Source organism: Opisthocomus hoazin, unplaced genomic scaffold (genome assembly GCF_030867145.1).
Source record: "Opisthocomus hoazin isolate bOpiHoa1 unplaced genomic scaffold, bOpiHoa1.hap1 HAP1_SCAFFOLD_111, whole genome shotgun sequence".
NCBI classification, from domain to species: Eukaryota; Metazoa; Chordata; class Aves; order Opisthocomiformes; family Opisthocomidae; genus Opisthocomus; species Opisthocomus hoazin.
In genome coordinates this window covers 270,098-289,676 of record NW_027449077.1, presented here as the reverse complement: position 1 = coordinate 289,676, position 19,579 = coordinate 270,098, and the positions used below count along the sequence as shown (strand labels likewise).

General features: G+C 64.7%; 1 protein-coding gene across 1 annotated transcript; it reads left to right on the top strand.

The window, feature by feature from the left end:
• Positions 1 to 55: 55 nt before the first annotated feature.
• LOC142360425 (ephrin type-A receptor 8-like) lies at positions 56 to 9,405 on the top strand (the record flags this gene model as incomplete). Its single annotated transcript, XM_075412615.1, is given in 11 exon segments — positions 56 to 312; positions 544 to 639; positions 789 to 882; positions 1,032 to 1,045; positions 1,194 to 1,441; positions 3,596 to 3,814; positions 5,280 to 5,397; positions 5,400 to 5,428; positions 6,758 to 6,951; positions 7,894 to 8,052; positions 8,811 to 9,405. Coding segments are annotated over 11 exon segments (1,531 nt in total), but the record flags the coding sequence as incomplete, so codon positions are not given.
• Positions 9,406 to 19,579: the final 10,174 nt, after the last annotated feature.

Sequence of the window (19,579 nt, the reverse complement as noted above, 5' to 3'; positions counted from 1 at the left end):
TGGGGTGCCACATCCCTGTCCCCAATGTCCCCAATGACCCCTCTGACGTCCCCAGGGAGTTCAGGGAGGTGTGTGGGGCCCTAGGGTGCCACGTGGATGTCCCCAGTGTCCCCAATGTCCCCCCGCTGTCCCCAGGGGAGTTCGGGGAGGTGTGGGGGGCTCTGAGGTGCCACATCCTTGTCCCCAACGTCCCCACTGTCCCCCCGCTGTCCCCAGGGGAGTTTGGGGAGGCATGGGGGGCTCTGGGGTGCCACATCCCTGTCCCCAATGTCCCCAATGACCCCAATGATGTCCCCAGGGGAGTTCAGGGAGGTGTGGGGGGCCCTGGGGTGCCACGTGGATGTCCCCAGTGTCCCCAGTGTCCCCCCGCTGTCCCCAGGGGAGTTCGGGGAGGTGTGGGGGGCCCTGGGGTGCCACGTGGATGTCCCCAGTGTCCCCAATGACCCCAATGATGTCCCCAGGGGAGTTCGGGGAGGTGTGGGGGGCTCTGGGGTGCCACATCCCTGTCCCCAATGTCCCCAATGACCCCAATGATGTCCCCAGGGGAGTTCAGGGAGGTGTGGGGGGCCCTGGGGTGCCACGTGGATGTCCCCAGTGTCCCCAATGACCCCAATGATGTCCCCAGGGGAGTTCGGGGAGGTGTGGGGGGCCCTGGGGTGCCACATCCCTGTCCCCAATGTCCCCAATGTCCCCCCGCTGTCCCCAGGGGAGTTCGGGGAGGTGTGGGGGGCCCTGGGGTGCCACATCCCTGTCCCCAATGTCCCCAATGACCCCAATGATGTCCCCAGGGGAGTTCAGGGAGGTGTGGGGGGCCCTGGGGTGCCACGTGGATGTCCCCAGTGTCCCCAATGTCCCCCCGCTGTCCCCAGGGGAGTTCGGGAGGTGTGGGGGGCCCTGGGGTGCCACGTGGATGTCCCCAGTGTCCCCAATGTCCCCCCGCTGTCCCCAGGGGAGTTCGGGGAGGTGTGGGGGGCTCTGGGGTGCCACATCCCTGTCCCCAATGTCCCCAATGACCCCTCTGACGTCCCCAGGGGAGTTCAGGGAGGTGTGTGGGGCCCTAGGGTGCCACGTGGATGTCCCAGTGTCCCCAATGTCCCCCCGCTGTCCCCAGGGGAGTTCGGGGAGGTGTGGGGGGCCCTGGGGTGCCACGTGGATGTCCCCAGTGTCCCCAATGACCCCAATGATGTCCCCAGGGGAGTTCGGGGAGGTGTGCCGGGGCCGGCTGGCGCTGCCGGGGCGCCCCGAGTCGCCGGTGGCGGTGAAGACGCTGAAGGGGGGCGCGGGGGAGGGGCAGCGCCGCGACTTCCTGGGCGAGGCCGCGCGCATGGGCCAGTTCGCGCACCCCAACGTGGTGCGGCTGCGCGGCGTGGTGACCGCCAGCGCGCCCGCCATGATCGTCACCGAGTTCATGGAGAACGGCGCGCTCGACGCCTTCCTGCGGGTACGGGGACAGGGGACATCGGGGGACATGGGGACATGGGGGGATGGGGGGACATGGGGACATGGGGGGACACGGGGGGATGTGGGGACACGGGGGGACGCGGGGACATGGGGACGCCGTGGTCCTCACCGAGTTCATGGAGAACGGCGCGCTCGACGCCTTCCTGCGGGTACGGGGGGACAGGGGACACGGGGACATCAGGGGATGTGGGGACACGGGGGGACGTGGGGACATCAGGGGGGACATGGGGACATGGGGGGACACGGGGGGATGGGGACATCAGGGGATGTGGGGACACGGGGGGACGCGGGGACATGGGGACGCCGTGGTCCTCACCGAGTTCATGGAGAACGGCGCGCTCGACGCCTTCCTGCGGGTACGGGGGGACAGGGGACATCGGGGGACATCAGGGGATGTGGGGACACGGGGGGACGTGGGGACATCAGGGGGACACAGGGGGATGGGGGGACATGGGGACATCGGGGGACACGGGGACATGGGGATAGGGGGGACACGGGGGGATGGGGACATTGGGGGGACACAGTGACATGGGGGGACACGGGGTCATGGGGATGGGGGGGACGTGGGGACATCAGGGGGACACGGGGACATGGGGGATGTGGGGTCATGGGGGGACACGGGGACATGGGGGGGACATGGGGGGATGGGGGGGACATGGGGGGATGGGGGACACGGGGTCATGGGGATGGGGGGGAAGTGGGGACATCAGGGGGACACGGGGACATGGGGACATCAGGGGATGTGGGGACACGGGGGGACGTGGGGACATCAGGGGGAAACGGGGATGGGGGGACATGGGGACAGGGGGACACAGGGACATCATGGGGGGACACAGGGACATGGGGAGACACAGGGGGACGTGGGGACATCAGGGGGGACACAGGGTCATGGGGATGGGGGGGAAGTGGGGACATCAGGGGGACATGGGGACACCATGGTCTTCACCGAGTTCATGGAGAACAGCGCGCTCGACGCCTTCCTGTGGGTACGGGGACGGGGACATCGGGGGGACATGGGGGGACACGGGGACATGGGGACATCAGGGGATGTGGGGACACGGGGGACGTGGGGACATCAGGGGGAAACAGGGGGATGGGGGACATGGGGACAGGGGGACACAGGGACATCATGGGGGGACACAGGGACATGGGGAGACACAGGGGGACGTGGGGACATCAGGGGGGACACAGGGTCATGGGGATGGGGGGGAAGTGGGGACATCAGGGGGACACGGGGACACCATGGTCCTCACCAAGTTCATGGAGAACGGCGCGCTCGACGCCTTCCTGCGGGTACGGGGACGGGGACATCGGGGGGACATGGGGGGACACGGAGACATGGGGACATCAGGGGGGACACGGGGGGATGGGGGGGACATGGGGGGATGTGGGGACATGGGGAGGATGGGGGGACAAGGGGGGACAGGGGGACATCAGGGGGACACGGGGGGGCCGCAGGGACTATGGGGGGACGGGGGACTTTGGGGGGACACAGGGACATTGGGGGGGGATGTGGGGACATGAGGGGACATGGGGGGACGTGGGGGGACATGGGGATGACGTGGGGACAGGAGGGGGATGGGGGGACATGGGGAGGATGTGAGGTGACACAGGGGGGACACACGGGGACATGGGGACAAGGGGGATGTGGGGACGGGGGATGTGGGGATGGGGACATTGGGGGGGACACGGGGAGGGGGACATGGGGGGACGTGGGGGGACACGGGGGGGCGTGGGACACGGACACTTGGGACAGGAGGAGGGGGACACAGGGGGACATGGGGGGATGTGGAGGGGACATGGGGGGACACTGGAGGACATGAGGACACGGGGGGACGTGGAGATGTAGGAGGACATTGGGGGGATGTGGGGACATTGGGGGGGACATAGGGACATCGGGGGGACGTGGGGGGACATGGGGACATTGGGGGACGAGGGGACACGGGGACACGGGGACATGGGGACATCATGGGGGACATGGGGACATTGGGAGGACATGGGGGGGACATGGGGACATCGGGGGGACATGGAGACGCGGGGATGAGAACCCGGGGGACACGCGGGGACGCGGGGGACGACGCCAGCCCCCCTGTCCCACCGTTGTCCCCGCGCTGTCCCCCCCCCGGTGTCCCAGGGCCGGGAGGGGACGCTGGCCCCGCTGCAGCTGGTGGCCATGCTGCGCGGCGTCGCCGCCGGCATGAGCTACCTGGCCGCCGCCGGCTTCGTGCACCGCGACCTGGCCGCCCGCAACGTCCTGGTGGACGCCCAGCTGGTCTGCAAGGTCTCCGACTTCGGGCTGTCCCGCGCCCTGCAGGGCGACGGCTCGGCCGACCCCACCTACACCAGCTCCCTGGTGGGTTCCCCGGGGCTGGGGGTGCACAGTGTTGGGGTTCCACCGGCGTTGGGGGTTCCACCAGGGCTGGGGTTCCACCAGAGATGGGGTTCCACCAGGGCTGGAGTCCACCAGGGTTGGGGTTCCACCAGAGATGGGGTTCCATCAGGGTTGGGGTCCACCAGGGTTGGAGTTCCACCAGAGATGGGGTTCCACCAGGGCTGGGGTCCACCAGGGTTGGGGTTCCACCAGGGCTGGGGGTCCACCAGGGTTGGGGTTCCACCAGAGATGGGGTTCCACCAGGGCTGGGGTCCACCAGGGTTGGGGTTCCACCAGAGATGGGGTCCCACCAGGGCTGGGGGTCCACCAGAGCTGGGGTTCCATCAAGGTTGGGGTTCCACCAGGGCTGGGGTTCCACCAGAGATGGGGTTCCACCAGGGCTGGAGTCCACCAGGGTTGGGGTTCCACCAGAGATGGGATCGCTCATGGGTTGTGGTTCCACCAGGGCTGGGGTTCCACCAGAGATGGGGTTCCACCAGGGCTGGGGTCCACCAGGGTTGGGGTTCCACCAGAGATGGGGTCCCACCAGGGCTGGGGGTCCACCAGAACTGGGGTTCCATCAAGGTTGGGGTTCCCCCGGGGCTGGGGTTCCACCAGGTTTGGGGTTCCACCAGGGCTGGGGGTCCACCAGGGCTGGGGGTCCATCAGGGTTGGGGTTCCCCCGGGGCTGCGGTTCCATCAGGGTTGGGGTTCCACCAGGGCTGGGGTTCCACCAGAGATGGGATCTCTCATGGGTTGGGGTCCCACCAGGGCCGGGGTTCCACCGGAGATGGGATCTCTCATGGGTTGGGGTTCCACCAGCATTGGGGTCCCATTAGGGTTGGGGTTCCACCAGAGATGGGGTCTCTGGTGGGTTCCCCAGGGTGGGTTCTCCTGGGGTGGGGTCCCTCAGGGTGGGTCCCCAGGTGGGTTCCCAGGTGGGTTCCCAGGGTGGGTTCCCCGGGTGGGTTCTCCTGGGGTGGGTTCCTCAGGTGGGTTCTCCTGGGGTGGGGTCCCTCAGGGTGGGTCCCCATGTGGGTTCCCCTGGGGTGGGTTCCCAGGGTGGGTCCCTCAGGGTGGGTTCTCCTGGGGTGGGTTCCTCAGGTGGGTTCTCCTGGGGTGGGGTCCCTCAGGGTGGGTCCCCAGGTGGGCTCCCCTGGGGTGGGTTCCCCAGGTGGGTCCCTCAGGGTGGGTTCTCCTGGGGTGGAGTCCCTCAGGGTGGGGTCCCCAGGTGGGTTCCCAGGGTGGGTCCCTTAGGTGGGCTCCCCGGGATGGGTTCTCCTGGGGTGGGGTCCCTCAGGGTGGGGTCCCCAGGTGGGTTCCTCTGGGGTGGGGTCCCTCAGGGTGGTGTCCCTGGGTGGGTTCTCCTGGGGTGGGGTCCCTCAGGGTGGGCTCCCCGGGGTGGCCCCCCCGGGGTGCCCCCCGCCCCCCCTGACCCCCGCCGCAGGGGGTGAAGATCCCGATCCGGTGGACGGCGCCCGAGGCCATCGCCCGCCGCCAGTTCTCCTCGGCCAGCGACGCCTGGAGCTTCGGCATCGTGGCCTGGGAGGTGACGTCCTTCGGGCAGCGCCCTACTGGGACATGGGCAACCAGGAGGTGAGGGGCCCGGACCCCAAAACCGGGGGACCCCCGCCCCGGGACCCCAAACCGGGGGGATCCCAGACCCTGAGACCCCTCAAAACTGTGGGATCACCCCCCAGACCCCTGAGACCCGCCAACCGGGGGACCTCTGCCCCCGGGACCGCCGACTGGGGGACGCTCGCCCCGGGACCCCCCCAAAACCATGGGGGACCCCCCCAAAGCCAGGGGGACACCAGCCCCTGAGACCCCCAAACCGGGGGGACCCCAAACCATGCGATCACCCCCCAAAACCATGGGGAAACCTCAAACCCTGGGATAAACCCCTAAAACCATGGGGGGGCTGCCCCAAACCGGGGGGACACCAGCCCCTGAGACTCCCAAACCGGGGGGACCCCAAACCATGGGATCAACCCCCCAGACCCTGGGACCCCCCCCAAAACCATGGGATCAACCCCAAACCATGGGAGAACCCCAAACCGGGGGGACCCCAGCCCCCTGAGACCCCCAAACCGGGGGGACCCCAGACCCTGAGACCCCCCAAAACCATGGGGGAACCCCCCCAGACCCCTGTGATCCCCCCCCCCGAAAACCATGGGATCACCCTCCAAGACCCTGGGGGAACCCCCAAACCCTGGGACCCCTCCAAAACCACGGGACCCCCCCCAGACCCCTGGGACCCCCTCGAAACCCCTGGGGGGCCCAAACGCCTGGGTCCCCCGTGGGGCAGGGCCCTCCCTGGGACCTCCATGGGGCAGGGGGACCCCAGATGTCGGGGTCATCTATGGGGCAGGGGTCCCCCCAGATGCCCAGACCCCCCATGGGGCAGGGCCTTCCCTGGGTCCCCCATGGGGCAGGGTCCCCCAAGGCCCATCGCTGCTGTGGGGCAGGGGTCCCCCGACGCCCATCCCCGCCGTGGGGCAGGGGTCCCCCAGACTCCTGGGTCCTTGGGAGTGGGTCCGGGGGGTCCGGATGCCTGGGTCCGCTATGGGGCAGGGTCCCCCAACGCCCATCCCCACCGTAGGGCAGGGTCCCCCGAGGCCAGCTGCCGCCATGGGGCAGGGGTCCCCCAGACTCCTGGGTCCTTGGGATTGGGTCTGGGGGGCCCGGATGCCTGGGTCCCCCATGGGGCAGGGGTCCCCCGAGGCCCATCCCCACCGTGGGGCGGGGGTCCCCCGACGCCCATCCCCGCCGTGGGGCAGGGGTCCCCCAGACTCCTGGGTCCTTGGGATTGGGTCCGGGGGGCCCGGACGCCTGGGTCCCCCATGGGGCCGGGTCCCCCGACGCCCGTCCCCGCCGTGGGGCGGGGGTCCCCGGCGCGCGCTGAGCACCTCGCGGGCCCCGCAGGTGATCGACGCCATCGAGCAGGATTACCGGCTGCCGCCGCCGCCGCGCTGCCCCACGGCGCTGCACCGCCTGATGCTGGAGTGCTGGCGGCGCGACCGCCACGCGCGGCCCCGCTTCCCCGACATCGTCAGAGCCCTCGACCGCCTCATCCGGCACCCGGCCACCCTCCGCCTGACCGCGCCCGACGCCCCCCGGTGCGCCCGCCGCCGCGGCTGGGGGGCCCGGGCGCCTGGGGCCCCTCGGGGGGCGGGGTTACTGGGTGCTGTGGGGCCGATCTGGATGCCTGGGGTCTTGGGTGGGGGCCCTGGACGCCTGGGTCCAGGGTTGGGGGTCTCCTGGACACCTGGGTCCTTGGGTTGGGATCCCGGATGCCTGAGTGCCCTTGGGATGGGGGTTACTGGGTGCTGTGGGGCCGATCTGGATGCCTGGGGTCTTGGGTGGGGGTGCTGGACGCCTGGGTCCATGAGTGGGGGGTCTTGGGTCCAGGGTTGGGCGTCTCCTGGACACCTGGGTCCATGGGTGGGGGTCCCGGATGCCTGGGTCCCCTCAGGATGGGGGTTACCGGGTGCTGTGGGGCTGACACGGATGCCTGGGGCCTTGGGTGGGGGCCCCAGATGCCTGGGTCCATGGGTGGGAGGGGGTCTTGGATGTCAGGGTCCATGGGTGGGGGTCTGCTGGACACCTAGGTCCATGGTTGGGGGTCCCAGACGCCTGGGTCCCCTCAGGATGGGGGTTATCGGGTGCTATGGGGCCAACCTGGGTGCCTGGGTCCATGGGTGGGGGTCTCCTGGACACCTAGGTCCATGGTTGGGGGTCCCAGACGCCTGGGTCCCCTCAGGATGGGGGTTATCGGGTGCTATGGGGCCAACCTGGGTGCCTGGGTCCGTGGTTGGGGGTCTGCTGGACACATAGGTCCATGGGTGGGGGTCCTGGGTCCAGGGTTGGGGGTCTCCTGGACACGTAGGTCCATGGGTGGGGGTCCCGGACACCTGGGTGCCCTTGGGATGGGGGTTATTGGCTGCTGTGGGGCCAATCTGGATGCCTGGGTCCTTGGGTTGGGATCCCGGATGCCTGGGTCCCCTCAGGGTGGGGGTTTCGGGGTGCAGTGGGGCTGACCCCCCCGTGGGTGCCCGCAGGCCCGCCCCCCCCAGCCCCTCCAGCCCCCCCGGCCCCCCTGGGCCCCCCGCCACCCCGGTGGGCGAGTGGCTGCGCACCCTGAGCCTGGGCCGCTACGAGGACGCCTTCGGCCGCGCCGGCGTCACCGGCCTGGAGCTGCTGCCGGGGCTGCGCAGCCAGTACGGGGGGCAGGGGGGGCGGGGGGGTGTGGGGGGACTTGGGGGGTGTGTGGGGCCTGGGGGGCACGGGGACATGGGGGGCAGGGAGACGGGGGGGGGGCATGGGGGGGACAGGGAGATGGGGGATGGGACAGGGACATGGGGATGGGGGGGCATGGGGATGGGGGGCATGGGGGGCGTGGGGGTTGTGGGGGGGGACATGGGGACACAGGGGGCATGGGGGACCTGGGGGACATGGGGGGGATAGGGGGCATGGGGACAATGGGGGGGACACAGGGGGCAAGGAGATGGGGGGAACACGGGGGGACAGGGGTGACATTGGGGACATGGAGGGGATGGGGACAGGGGGATATGGGGGGCTGGGGGGGACACGGGGATGGGGGTGGAGATGGAGGGGATGGGGGAGACACAGGGGACAAGGGGGGGGACACGGGGGACATGGGGACAGGGTGGAATGGGGGGGACATGGGGGGGCTGTGGGACTCCTGGGGACACAGAGATGTGGGGGGACAGGAGGGACACGGGGGGGGACATGGGGGGGACAGGAGGGACACGGGGGGACGTGGGGGTCAGGGGGGATTTGGGGGGACACGTGGAGGGGCTATTGGGGGATGTGGGGGGACACTGGGGGACGTGGGGGGTCCTGGAGGGACGTGAGGGGGTCCTGGGGGGGTTTGGGGACCTCGGGGGACACCAGGGGGGGACACGGTGGGGGGGGAGGGGCACGGGGACGCGCCGTGACCGCCCCTCCCCCTCAGGGACCTGCTGCGCATGGGGGTGGCGCTGCCCGAGCACCGGCAGCGGATCCTCGATGGCGCCCAGAGCCTGCGGAGCCCCCCCGGGGGGGACCCCGGCCCCTGAGCCCCCGCCAAGATGGCCGCCGCGACGCTGAGGTGTGGCCGCCGTGACACCAAGATGGCCGCCGCGACGCCAAGATGGCCGCCGTGACGCCAAGATGGCCGCCGTGACGCCAAGGTGGCTGCCGTGACGCCACGATGGCCGCCGTGACACCAAGATGGCCCCCCCGGTGATGTCATGAGGCCCTGATGATGTCACAGCTGTTTGGCCCCGCCCCTCCTGTTGGACCCAAGAGGGTGGGGGCAGGCGGGCCACGCCCAGGGGCGGGGCTTGAGGCAGAGCCTGCGTGGGCGCAGTCGCACTGGGCGGGGCTGTGTGGGTGTGGCCTGGGTGGGCGGAGCCGTGTGGGCGGGGTCCGTGTGGGCGGGGCCCTTCCAGTGCCTTTATTACTCTTCCTTCGACCAATCCCGGTGGTTTCTGGCCCAAAGCCGGAGCCAATAAAAGGCGGCGATGGCAGCTCCTCCCCACGGCATGCAAATGAGGGGGCGGGGCCAGGCCACCCAGACGCCTGGGTCCCCGATGTCCCCTGGGTCCCCGAGGCCACCGCAATCCCAGTTGTCCCCAAGGCCACCACAGCCCTGGGTGTCACCATGGGCCACCATGGTCCCAGGTGTCCCCAAGGCCATCACGGTCCTTGTCCCCACGGTCCCAGCTGTCCTTGTTGTCCCCGTAGTCCCAGATGTCCCCAAGGCCACCGTGGTCCCAGGTGTCCCCGTGGTCCCCGTTGTCCCCAAGCCCCCCGTGGTCCCCGCTGTCCCAGCTGTCCCCATTGTCCCCGCTGTCCCCAAGGCCACCGCGGTCCCAGGTGGCCCCGGCCAGCGCCCCGGCCGTGCCCTGCAGGGTCCAGCTCAGCAGGGCCAGGCGCAGGCGGCCGCTGTCCCCTCCCCGTCCCTGTCCCCGTCCCCCCCCCGCCAGCGCCGGCAGCGTGTGGCCCCCCCGGCCCAGCAGCACGTGGCGGAAGGGCGTGGCCAGCGGGGACACGAAGGGGGACAGGAGCGAGGCCTCCGCCTGCGGACGGGGACGGCGTCAGGGGGACACGGGGACGCGGTGACTGGGGACGGGGTTGGGGACAGGGGTAGGGACAGGGACAGGGTCAATGGGGACAGGGACAGGGTCAATGGGGACAGGGATGGGGACAGGGACACCATCAATGGCATGGTGATGGGGACATGGTCAATGGGACGGGGACAGGGTCAATGGGGACAGGGACGTGGTGAATGGGGACAGGGATGGGGACAGGGACACCATCAATGGGATGGTGATGGGGACATGGTCAATGGGACTGGGACAAGGACAGGGACAGGGACAAGGTCAATGGGGATGAGGACAGGGTCAATGGGGACAGGGATGGGGACAGAGATGGGGACAGGACACAGTCAATGGGAACAAGGACACCATCAATGGGATGGGGACGGGGACAGGGACAAAAACACCATCAATGGGACAGGGTCAATGGCGACGAGGACGTGGTGAATGGGGACAGGGACGGGGTTGGGGACACCATCAATGGGATGGGGATGGGGACACGGTCAATGGGGACAGGGACACGGTCAATGGGGACATGGTCAATGGGACTGGGACAGGGACAGGGACAGGGACAGGGTCAATGGGGACGTGGTCAAGGGGGACAGGGACACCATCAATGGGACGGGGTCAGTGGGGACGGGGATGGGGACAGGATCAATGGGGACACGGTCAGTGGGGTGGGGACAGGGACAGGGACAGGGACACAGTCAATGGGGACAGGGACACCGTCAATGGGACAGGGTCAATGGGGACGGGGACGTGGTGAATGGGGACAGGGACAGGGTTGGGGACACGGTCAATGGGATGGGGATGGGAACAGGGACGCGGTCAATGGGGACAGGGACACCATCAATGGGACAGGGTCAGTGGGATGGGGACAGGGACAGGGTGAGTGGGGACAGGGACAGGGTCAGTGGGGACAGGGACAGGATCAAAGGGGACAGGGATGGGGACAGGGACACGGTCAATGGGAACAAGGACGGGACAAGGTCAATGGGACAGGGACACCATCAATGGGACAGGGTCAGTGGGGATGTGGTGAATGGGGACAGGGATAGGGACAGGGACGTGGTGAATGGGGACAGGGACACCATCAATGGGGACATGGTAAACGGGGACAAAGACACAATCAATGGGACGGGGTCAGTGGAGGCTAGCCAGAAAGAGCTGGCCTGGAAAGCTGTTGCTCAGCCTCATCTGCCCATGGCACTGCTCGCACAGAGGCACAGAGACTGGGGCTGCTTGCTTGTCTTGCCCCCTCAAACTTCAAACGTAGCTTAGGTGGTCTGTGCCGTGCGCCTCCGGCAGCGCTGCTCCGAAAATGCGAACGTCTGCAGATAGCTGGCAGGCAGAAAGAGCTAGCCTGGAAAGCTGTTGCTCAGCCTCATCTGCCCATGGCACCGCTCGCACAGAGGCACAGAGACTGGGGCTGCTTGCTTGTCTTGCCCCCTCAAACTTCAAACGTAGCTTAGGTGGTCTGTGCCGGGCACCTCCGGCAGCGCTGCTCCGAAAATGCGAACGTCTGCAGATAGCTGGCAGGCAGAAAGAGCTAGCCTGGAAAGCTGTTGCTCAGCCTCATCTGCCCATGGCGCTGGTCGCACAGAGGCACAGAGACTGGGGCTGCTTGCTTGTCTTGTCCCCTCAAACTTCAAACGTAGCTTAGGTGGTCCGTGCCGGGCGCCTCCGGCAGTGCTGCTCTGAAAATGCGAACGTCTGCAGATAGCTGGCAGGCAGAAAGAGCTAGCCTGGAAAGCTGTTGCTCAGCCTCATCTGCCCATGGCACTGCTCGCACAGAGGCACAGAGACTGGGGCTGCTTGCTTGTCTTGTCCCCTGAAACTTCAAACGTAGCTTAGGTGGTCTGTGCCGGGCGCCTCCGGCAGCGCTGCTCCGAAAATGTGAACGTCTGCAGATAGCTGGCAGGCAGAAAGAGCTAGCCTGGAAAGCTGTTGCTCAGCCTCATCTGCCCATGGCACTGCTCGCACAGAGGCACAGAGACTGGGGCTGCTTGCTTGTCTTGTCCCCTCAAACGTCAATCGTATCCTAGATGGTCCATGCCCGGCGCCTCCGGCAGCGCTGCTCTGAAAATGCGAACGTCTGCAGATAGATGGCAGGCAGAAAGAGCTAGCCTGGAAAGCTGTTGCTCAGCCTCATCTGCCCATGGCACTGCTCGCACAGAGGCACAGAGACTGGGGCTGCTTGCTTGTCTTGCCCCCTCAAACTTCAAAGGTAGCTTAGGTGGTCTGTGCCGGGCGCCTCCGGCAGCGCTGCTCTGAAAATGCGAACGTCTGCAGATAGCTGGCAGGCAGAAAGAGCTAGCCTGGAAAGCTGTTGCTCAGCCTCATCTGCCCATGGCACTGCTCGCACAGAGGCACAGAGACTGGGGCTGCGTGCTTGTCTTGCCCCCTCAAACTTCAAACGTAGCTTAGGTGGTCTGTGCCGGGCGCCTCCGGCAGCGCTGCTCTGAAAATGCGAACGTCTGCAGATAGCTGGCAGCCAGAAAGAGCTAGCCTGGAAAGCTGTTGCTCAGCCTCATCTGCCCATGGCACTGCTCGCACAGAGGCACAGAGACTGGGGCTGCGTGCTTGTCTTGCCCCCTGAAACTTCAAACGTAGCTTAGGTGGTCTGTGCCGGGCGCCTCCGGCAGCGCTGCTCCGAAAATGCGAACGTCTGCAGATAGCTGGCAGGCAGAAAGAGCTAGCCTGGAAAGCTGTTGCTCAGCCTCATCTGCCCATGGCACCGCTCGCACAGAGGCACAGAGACTGGGGCTGCGTGCTTGTCTTGCCCCCTGAAACTTCAAATGTAGCTTAGGTGGTCTGTGCCGGGTGCCTCCGGCAGCGCTGCTCTGAAAATGTGAACGTCTGCAGATAGCTGGCAGCCAGAAAGAGCTAGCCTGGAAAGCTGTTGCTCAGCCTCATCTGCCCATGGCACTGGTCGCACAGAGGCACAGAGACTGGGGCTGCGTGCTTGTCTTGCCCCCTGAAACTTCAAACGTAGCTTAGGTGGTCTGTGCCGGGCGCCTCCGGCAGCGCTGCTCCGAAAATGCGAACGTCTGCAGATAGCTGGCAGGCAGAAAAAGCTAGCCTGGAAAGCTGTTGCTCAGCCTCATCTGCCCATGGCACCGCTCGCACAGAGGCACAGAGACTGGGGCTGCGTGCTTGTCTTGCCCCCTCAAACTTCAAATGTAGCTTAGGTGGTCTGTGCCGGGCGCCTCCGGCAGCGCTGCTCTGAAAATGCGAACGTCTGCAGATAGCTGGCAGCCAGAAAGCGCTAGCCTGGAAAGCTGTTGCTCAGCCTCATCTGCCCATGGCACTGCTCGCACAGAGGCACAGAGACTGGGGCTGCTTGCTTGTCTTGTCCCCTCAAACTTCAAACGTAGCTTAGGTGGTCTGTGCCGGGCGCCTCCGGCAGCGCTGCTCTGAAAATGCGAACGTCTGCAGATAGCTGGCAGGCAGAAAAAGCTAGCCTGGAAAGCTGTTGCTCAGCCTCATCTGCCCATGGCACTGCTCGCACAGAGGCACAGAGACTGGGGCTCCTTGCTTGTTTTGCCCCCTCAAACTTCAAACGTAGCTTAGGTGGTCCGTGCCGGGCGCCTTCGGCAGACCTGCTCTGAAAATGCGAACGTCTGCAGATAGCTGGCAGGCAGAAAGAGCTAGCCTGGAAAGCTGTTGCTCAGCCTCATCTGCCCATGGCACTGCTCGCACAGAGGCACAGAGACTGGGGCTGCTTGCTTGTCTTGCCCCCTCAAACTTCAAACGTAGCTTAGGTGGTCTGTGCCGGGCGCCTCCGGCAGCGCTGCTCTGAAAATGCGAACGTCTGCAGATAGATGGCAGGCAGAAAGAGCTAGCCTGGAAAGCTGTTGCTCAGCCTCATCTGCCCATGGCACTGCTCGCACAGAGGCACAGAGACTGGGGCTGCTTGCTTGTCTTGCCCCCTCAAACTTCAAACGTAGCTTAGGTGGTCTGTGCCGGGCGCCTCCGGCAGCGCTGCTCCGAAAATGCGAACGTCTGCAGATAGCTGGCAGGCAGAAAGAGCTAGCCTGGAAAGCTGTTGCTCAGCCTCATCTGCCCATGGCACTGCTCGCACAGAGGCACAGAGACTGGGGCTGCGTGCTTGTCTTGCCCCCTCAAACTTCAAACGTAGCTTAGGTGGTCCGTGCGTGGCGCCTCCGGCAGTGCTGCTCCGAAAATGCGAACGTCTGCAGATAGCTGGCAGGCAGAAAGAGCTAGCCTGGAAAGCTGTTGCTCAGCCTCATCTGCCCATGGCACTGCTCGCACAGAGGCACAAAGACTGGGGCTGCTTGCTTGTCTTGCCCCCTCAAACTTCAAACGTAGCTTAGGTGGTCTGTGCCGGGCGCCTCCGGCAGCGCTGCTCTGAAAATGCGAACGTCTGCAGATAGCTGGCAGGCAGAAAGAGCTAGCCTGGAAAGCTGTTGCTCAGCCTCATCTACCCATGGCACTGCTCGCACAGAGGCACAGAGTCTGGGGCTGCTTGCTTGTCTTGCCCCCTCAAACGTCAATCGTATCCTAGATGGTCCATGCCGGGCGCCTCCGGCAGCGCTGCTCCGAAAATGCGAACGTCTGCAGATAGCTGGCAGGCAGAAAGAGCTAGCCTGGAAAGCTGTTGCTCAGCCTCATCTGCCCATGGCACTGCTCGCACAGAGGCACAGAGACTGGGGCTGCGTGCTTGTCTTGCCCCCTGAAACTTCAAACGTAGCTTAGGTGGTCTGTGCCGGGCGCCTCCGGCAGCGCTGCTCTGAAAATGCGAACGTCTGCAGATAGCTGGCAGGCAGAAAGAGCTAGCCTGGAAAGCTGTTGCTCAGCCTCATCTGCCCATGGCACTGCTCGCACAGAGGCACAGAGACTGGGGCTGCTTGCTTGTCTTGTCCCCTCAAACTTCAAACGTAGCTTAGGTGGTCTGTGCCGGGCGCCTCCGGCAGCGCTGCTCCGAAAATGCGAACGTCTGCAGATAGCTGGCAGGCAGAAAGAGCTAGCCTGGAAAGCTGTTGCTCAGCCTCATCTGCCCATGGCACTGCTCGCACAGAGGCACAGAGACTGGGGCTGCGTGCTTGTCTTGCCCCCTGAAACTTCAAACGTAGCTTAGGTGGTCTGTGCCGGGCGCCTCCGGCAGCGCTGCTCTGAAAATGCGAACGTCTGCAGATAGCTGGCAGGCAGAAAGAGCTAGCCTGGAAAGCTGTTGCTCAGCCTCATCTGCCCATGGCACTGCTCGCACAGAGGCACAGAGACTGGGGCTGCTTGCTTGTCTTGTCCCCTCAAACTTCAAACGTAGCTTAGGTGGTCTGTGCCGGGCGCCTCCGGCAGCGCTGCTCTGAAAATGCGAACGTCTGCAGATAACTGGCAGGCAGAAAGAGCTAGCCTGGAAAGCTGTTGCTCAGCCTCATCTGCCCATGGCACTGGTCGCACAGAGGCACAGAGACTGGGGCTGCTTGCTTGTTTTGCCCCCTCAAACTTCAAACGTAGCTTAGGTGGTCTGTGCCGGGCGCCTCCGGCAGCGCTGCTCTGAAAATGCGAACGTCTGCAGATAGCTGGCAGGCAGAAAGAGCTAGCCTGGAAAGCTGTTGCTCAGCCTCATCTGCCCATGGCACTGCTCGCACAGAGGCACAGAGACTGGGGCTGCTTGCTTGTCTTGCCCCCTGAAACTTCAAACGTAGCTTAGGTGGTCTGTGCCGGGCGCCTCCGGCAGCCCTGCTCCGAAAATGCGAACGTCTGCAGATAGATGACAGGCAGAAGGAGCTAGCCTGGAAAGCTGTTGCTCAGCCTCATCTGCCCATGGCACTGGTCGCACAGAGGCACAGAGACTGGGGCTGCTTGCTTGTCTTGCCCCCTCAAACTTCAAACGTAGCTTAGGTGGTCTGTGCCGGGCGCCTCCGGCAGCGCTGCTCTGAAAATGCGAACGTCTGCAGATAGCTGGCAGGCAGAAAGAGCTAGCCTGGAAAGCTGTTGCTCAGCCTCATCTGCCCATGGCACTGCTCGCACAGAGGCACAGAGACTGGGGCTGCGTGCTTGTCTTGCCCCCTCAAACTTCAAACGTAGCTTAGGTGGTCTGTGCCGGGCGCCTCCGGCAGCGCTGCTCTGAAAATGCGAACGTCTGCAGATAGCTGGCAGGCAGAAAGAGCTAGCCTGGAAAGCTGTTGCTCAGCCTCATCTGCCCATGGCACCGCTCGCACAGAAGCACAGAGACTGGGGCTGCTTGCTTGTCTTGTCCCCTCAAACTTCAAACGTAGCTTAGGTGGTCTGTGCCGGGCGCCTCCGGCAGCGCTGCTCTGAAAATGCGAACGTCTGCAGATAGCTGGCAGGCAGAAAGAGCTAGCCTGGAAAGCTGTTGCTCAGCCTCATCTGCCCATGGCACTGCTCACACAGAGGCACAGAGACTGGGGCTGCTTGCTTGTCTTGCCCCCTCAAACTTCAAACGTAGCTTAGGTGGTCCGTGCCGGGCGCCTTCGGCAGACCTGCTCTGAAAATGCGAACGTCTGCAGATAGCTGGCAGGCAGAAAGAGCTAGCCTGGAAAGCTGTTGCTCAGCCTCATCTGCCCATGGCACTGCTCGCACAGAGGCACAGAGACTGGGGCTGCTTGCTTGTCTTGCCCCCTCAAACTTCAAACGTAGCTTAGGTGGTCTGTGCCGGGCGCCTCCGGCAGCGCTGCTCTGAAAATGCGAACGTCTGCAGATAGCTGGCAGGCAGAAAGAGCTAGCCTGGAAAGCTGTTGCTCAGCCTCATCTGCCCATGGCACTGCTCGCACAGAGGCACAGAGACTGGGGCTGCTTGCTTGTCTTGCCCCCTCAAACTTCAAACGTAGCTTAGGTGGTCTGTGCCGGGCGCCTCCGGCAGCGCTGCTCCGAAAATGCGAACGTCTGCAGATAGCTGGCAGGCAGAAAGAGCTAGCCTGGAAAGCTGTTGCTCAGCCTCATCTGCCCATGGCACTGCTCGCACAGAGGCACAGAGACTGGGGCTGCGTGCTTGTCTTGCCCCCTCAAACTTCAAACGTAGCTTAGGTGGTCTGTGCCGGGCGCCTCCGGCAGCGCTGCTCTGAAAATGCGAACGTCTGCAGATAGCTGGCAGGCAGAAAGAGCTAGCCTGGAAAGCTGTTGCTCAGCCTCATCTGCCCATGGCACTGCTCGCACAGAGGCACAGAGACTGGGGCTGCGTGCTTGTCTTGCCCCCTCAAACTTCAAACGTAGCTTAGGTGGTCTGTGCCGGGCGCCTCCGGCAGCGCTGCTCTGAAAATGCGAACGTCTGCAGATAGCTGGCAGGCAGAAAGAGCTAGCCTGGAAAGCTGTTGCTCAGCCTCATCTGCCCATGGCACTGCTCGCACAGAGGCACAGAGACTGGGGCTCCTTGCTTGTCTTGTCCCCTCAAACTTCAAACGTAGCTTAGGTGGTCTGTGCCGGGCGCCTCCGGCAGCCCTGCTCCGAAAATGCGAACGTCTGCAGATAGCTGGCAGGCAGAAAGAGCTAGCCTGGAAAGCTGTTGCTCAGCCTCATCTGCCCATGGCACTGCTCGCACAGAGGCACAGAGACTGGGGCTCCTTGCTTGTTTTGCCCCCTCAAACTTCAAACGTAGCTTAGGTGGTCCGTGCCGGGCGCCTTCGGCAGCGCTGCTCTGAAAATGCGAACGTCTGCAGATAGCTGGCAGGCAGAAAGAGCTAGCCTGGACAGCTGTTGCTCAGCCTCATCTGCCCATGGCACTGCTCGCACAGAGGCACAGAGACTGGGGCTGCTTGCTTGTCTTGCCCCCTCAAACTTCAAACGTAGCTTAGGTGGTCTGTGCCGGGCGCCTCCGGCAGCGCTGCTCTGAAAATGCGAACGTCTGCAGATAGCTGGCAGCCAGAAAGCGCTAGCCTGGAAAGCTGTTGCTCAGCCTCATCTGCCCATGGCACTGGTCACACAGAGGCACAGAGACTGGGGCTGCTTGCTTGTCTTGACCCCTCAAACTTCAAACGTAGCTTAGGTGGTCTGTGCCGGGCGCCTCCGGCAGCGCTGCTCTGAAAATGCGAACGTCTGCAGATAGCTGGCAGGCAGAAAAAGCTAGCCTGGAAAGCTGTTGCTCAGCCTCATCTGCCCATGGCACTGCTCGCACACAGGCACAGAGACTGGGGCTCCTTGCTTGTTTTGCCCCCTCAAACTTCAAACGTAGCTTAGGTGGTCTGTGCCGGGCGCCTCCGGCAGCGCTGCTCTGAAAATGCGAACGTCTGCAGATAGCTGGCAGGCAGAAAGAGCTAGCCTGGAAAGCTGTTGCTCAGCCTCATCTGCCCATGGCACTGCTCGCACAGAGGCACAGAGACTGGGGCTGCTTGCTTGTCTTGCCCCCTGAAACTTCAAACGTAGCTTAGGTGGTCTGTGCCGGGCGCCTCCGGCAGCACTGCTCTGAAAATGCGAACGTCTGCAGATAGCTGGCAGGCAGAAGAAGCTAGCCTGGAAAGCTGTTGCTCAGCCTCATCTGCCCATGGCACTGCTCGCACAGAGGCACAGAGACTGGGGCTGCGTGCTTGTCTTGCCCCCTGAAACTTCAAACGTAGCTTAGGTGGTCTGTGCCGGGCGCCTCCGGCAGCCCTGCTCCGAAAATGCGAACGTCTGCAGATAGCTGGCAGCCAGAAAGAGCTAGCCTGGAAAGCTGTTGCTCAGCCTCATCTGCCCATGGCACTGCTCGCACAGAGGCACAGAGACTGGGGCTGCTTGCTTGTCTTGCCCCCTCAAACTTCAAACGTAGCTTAGGTGGTCTGTGCCGGGCGCCTCAGGCAGCGCTGCTCCGAAAATGCGAACGTCTGCAGATAGCTGGCAGGCAGAAAGAGCTAGCCTGGAAAGCTGTTGCTCAGCCTCATCTGCCCATGGCACCGCTCGCACAGAGGCACAGAGACTGGGGCTGCGTGCTTGTCTTGCCACCTCAAACTTCAAATGTAGCTTAGGTGGTCTGTGCCGGGCGCCTCCGGCAGCGCTGCTCTGAAAATGCGAACGTCTGCAGATAGCTGGCAGCCAGAAAGCGCTAGCCTGGAAAGCTGTTGCTCAGCCTCATCTGCCCATGGCACTGGTCGCACAGAGGCACAGAGACTGGGGCTGCGTGCTTGTCTTGTCCCCTCAAACTTCAAACGTAGCTTAGGTGGTCTGTGCCGGGCGCCTCCGGCAGCGCTGCTCTGAAAATGCGAACGTCTGCAGATAGCTGGCAGGCAGAAAAAGCTAGCCTGGAAAGCTGTTGCTCAGCCTCATCTGCCCATGGCACTGCTCGCACAGAGGCACAGAGACTGGGGCTCCTTGCTTGTTTTGCCCCCTCAAACTTCAAACGTAGCTTAGGTGGTCCGTGCCGGGCGCCTCCGGCAGCGCTGCTCCGAAAATGCGAACGTCTGCAGATAGCTGGCAGGCAGAAAGAGCTAGCCTGGAAAGCTGTTGCTCAGCCTCATCTGCCCATGGCACTGCTCGCACAGAGGCACAGAGACTGGGGCTGCTTGCTTGTCTTGCCCCCTCAAACTTCAAACGTAGCTTAGGTGGTCTGTGCCGGGCGCCTCCGGCAGCGCTGCTCTGAAAATGCGAACGTCTGCAGATAGATGGCAGGCAGAAAGAGCTAGCCTGGAAAGCTGTTGCTCAGCCTCATCTGCCCATGGCACTGCTCGCACAGAGGCACAGAGACTGGGGC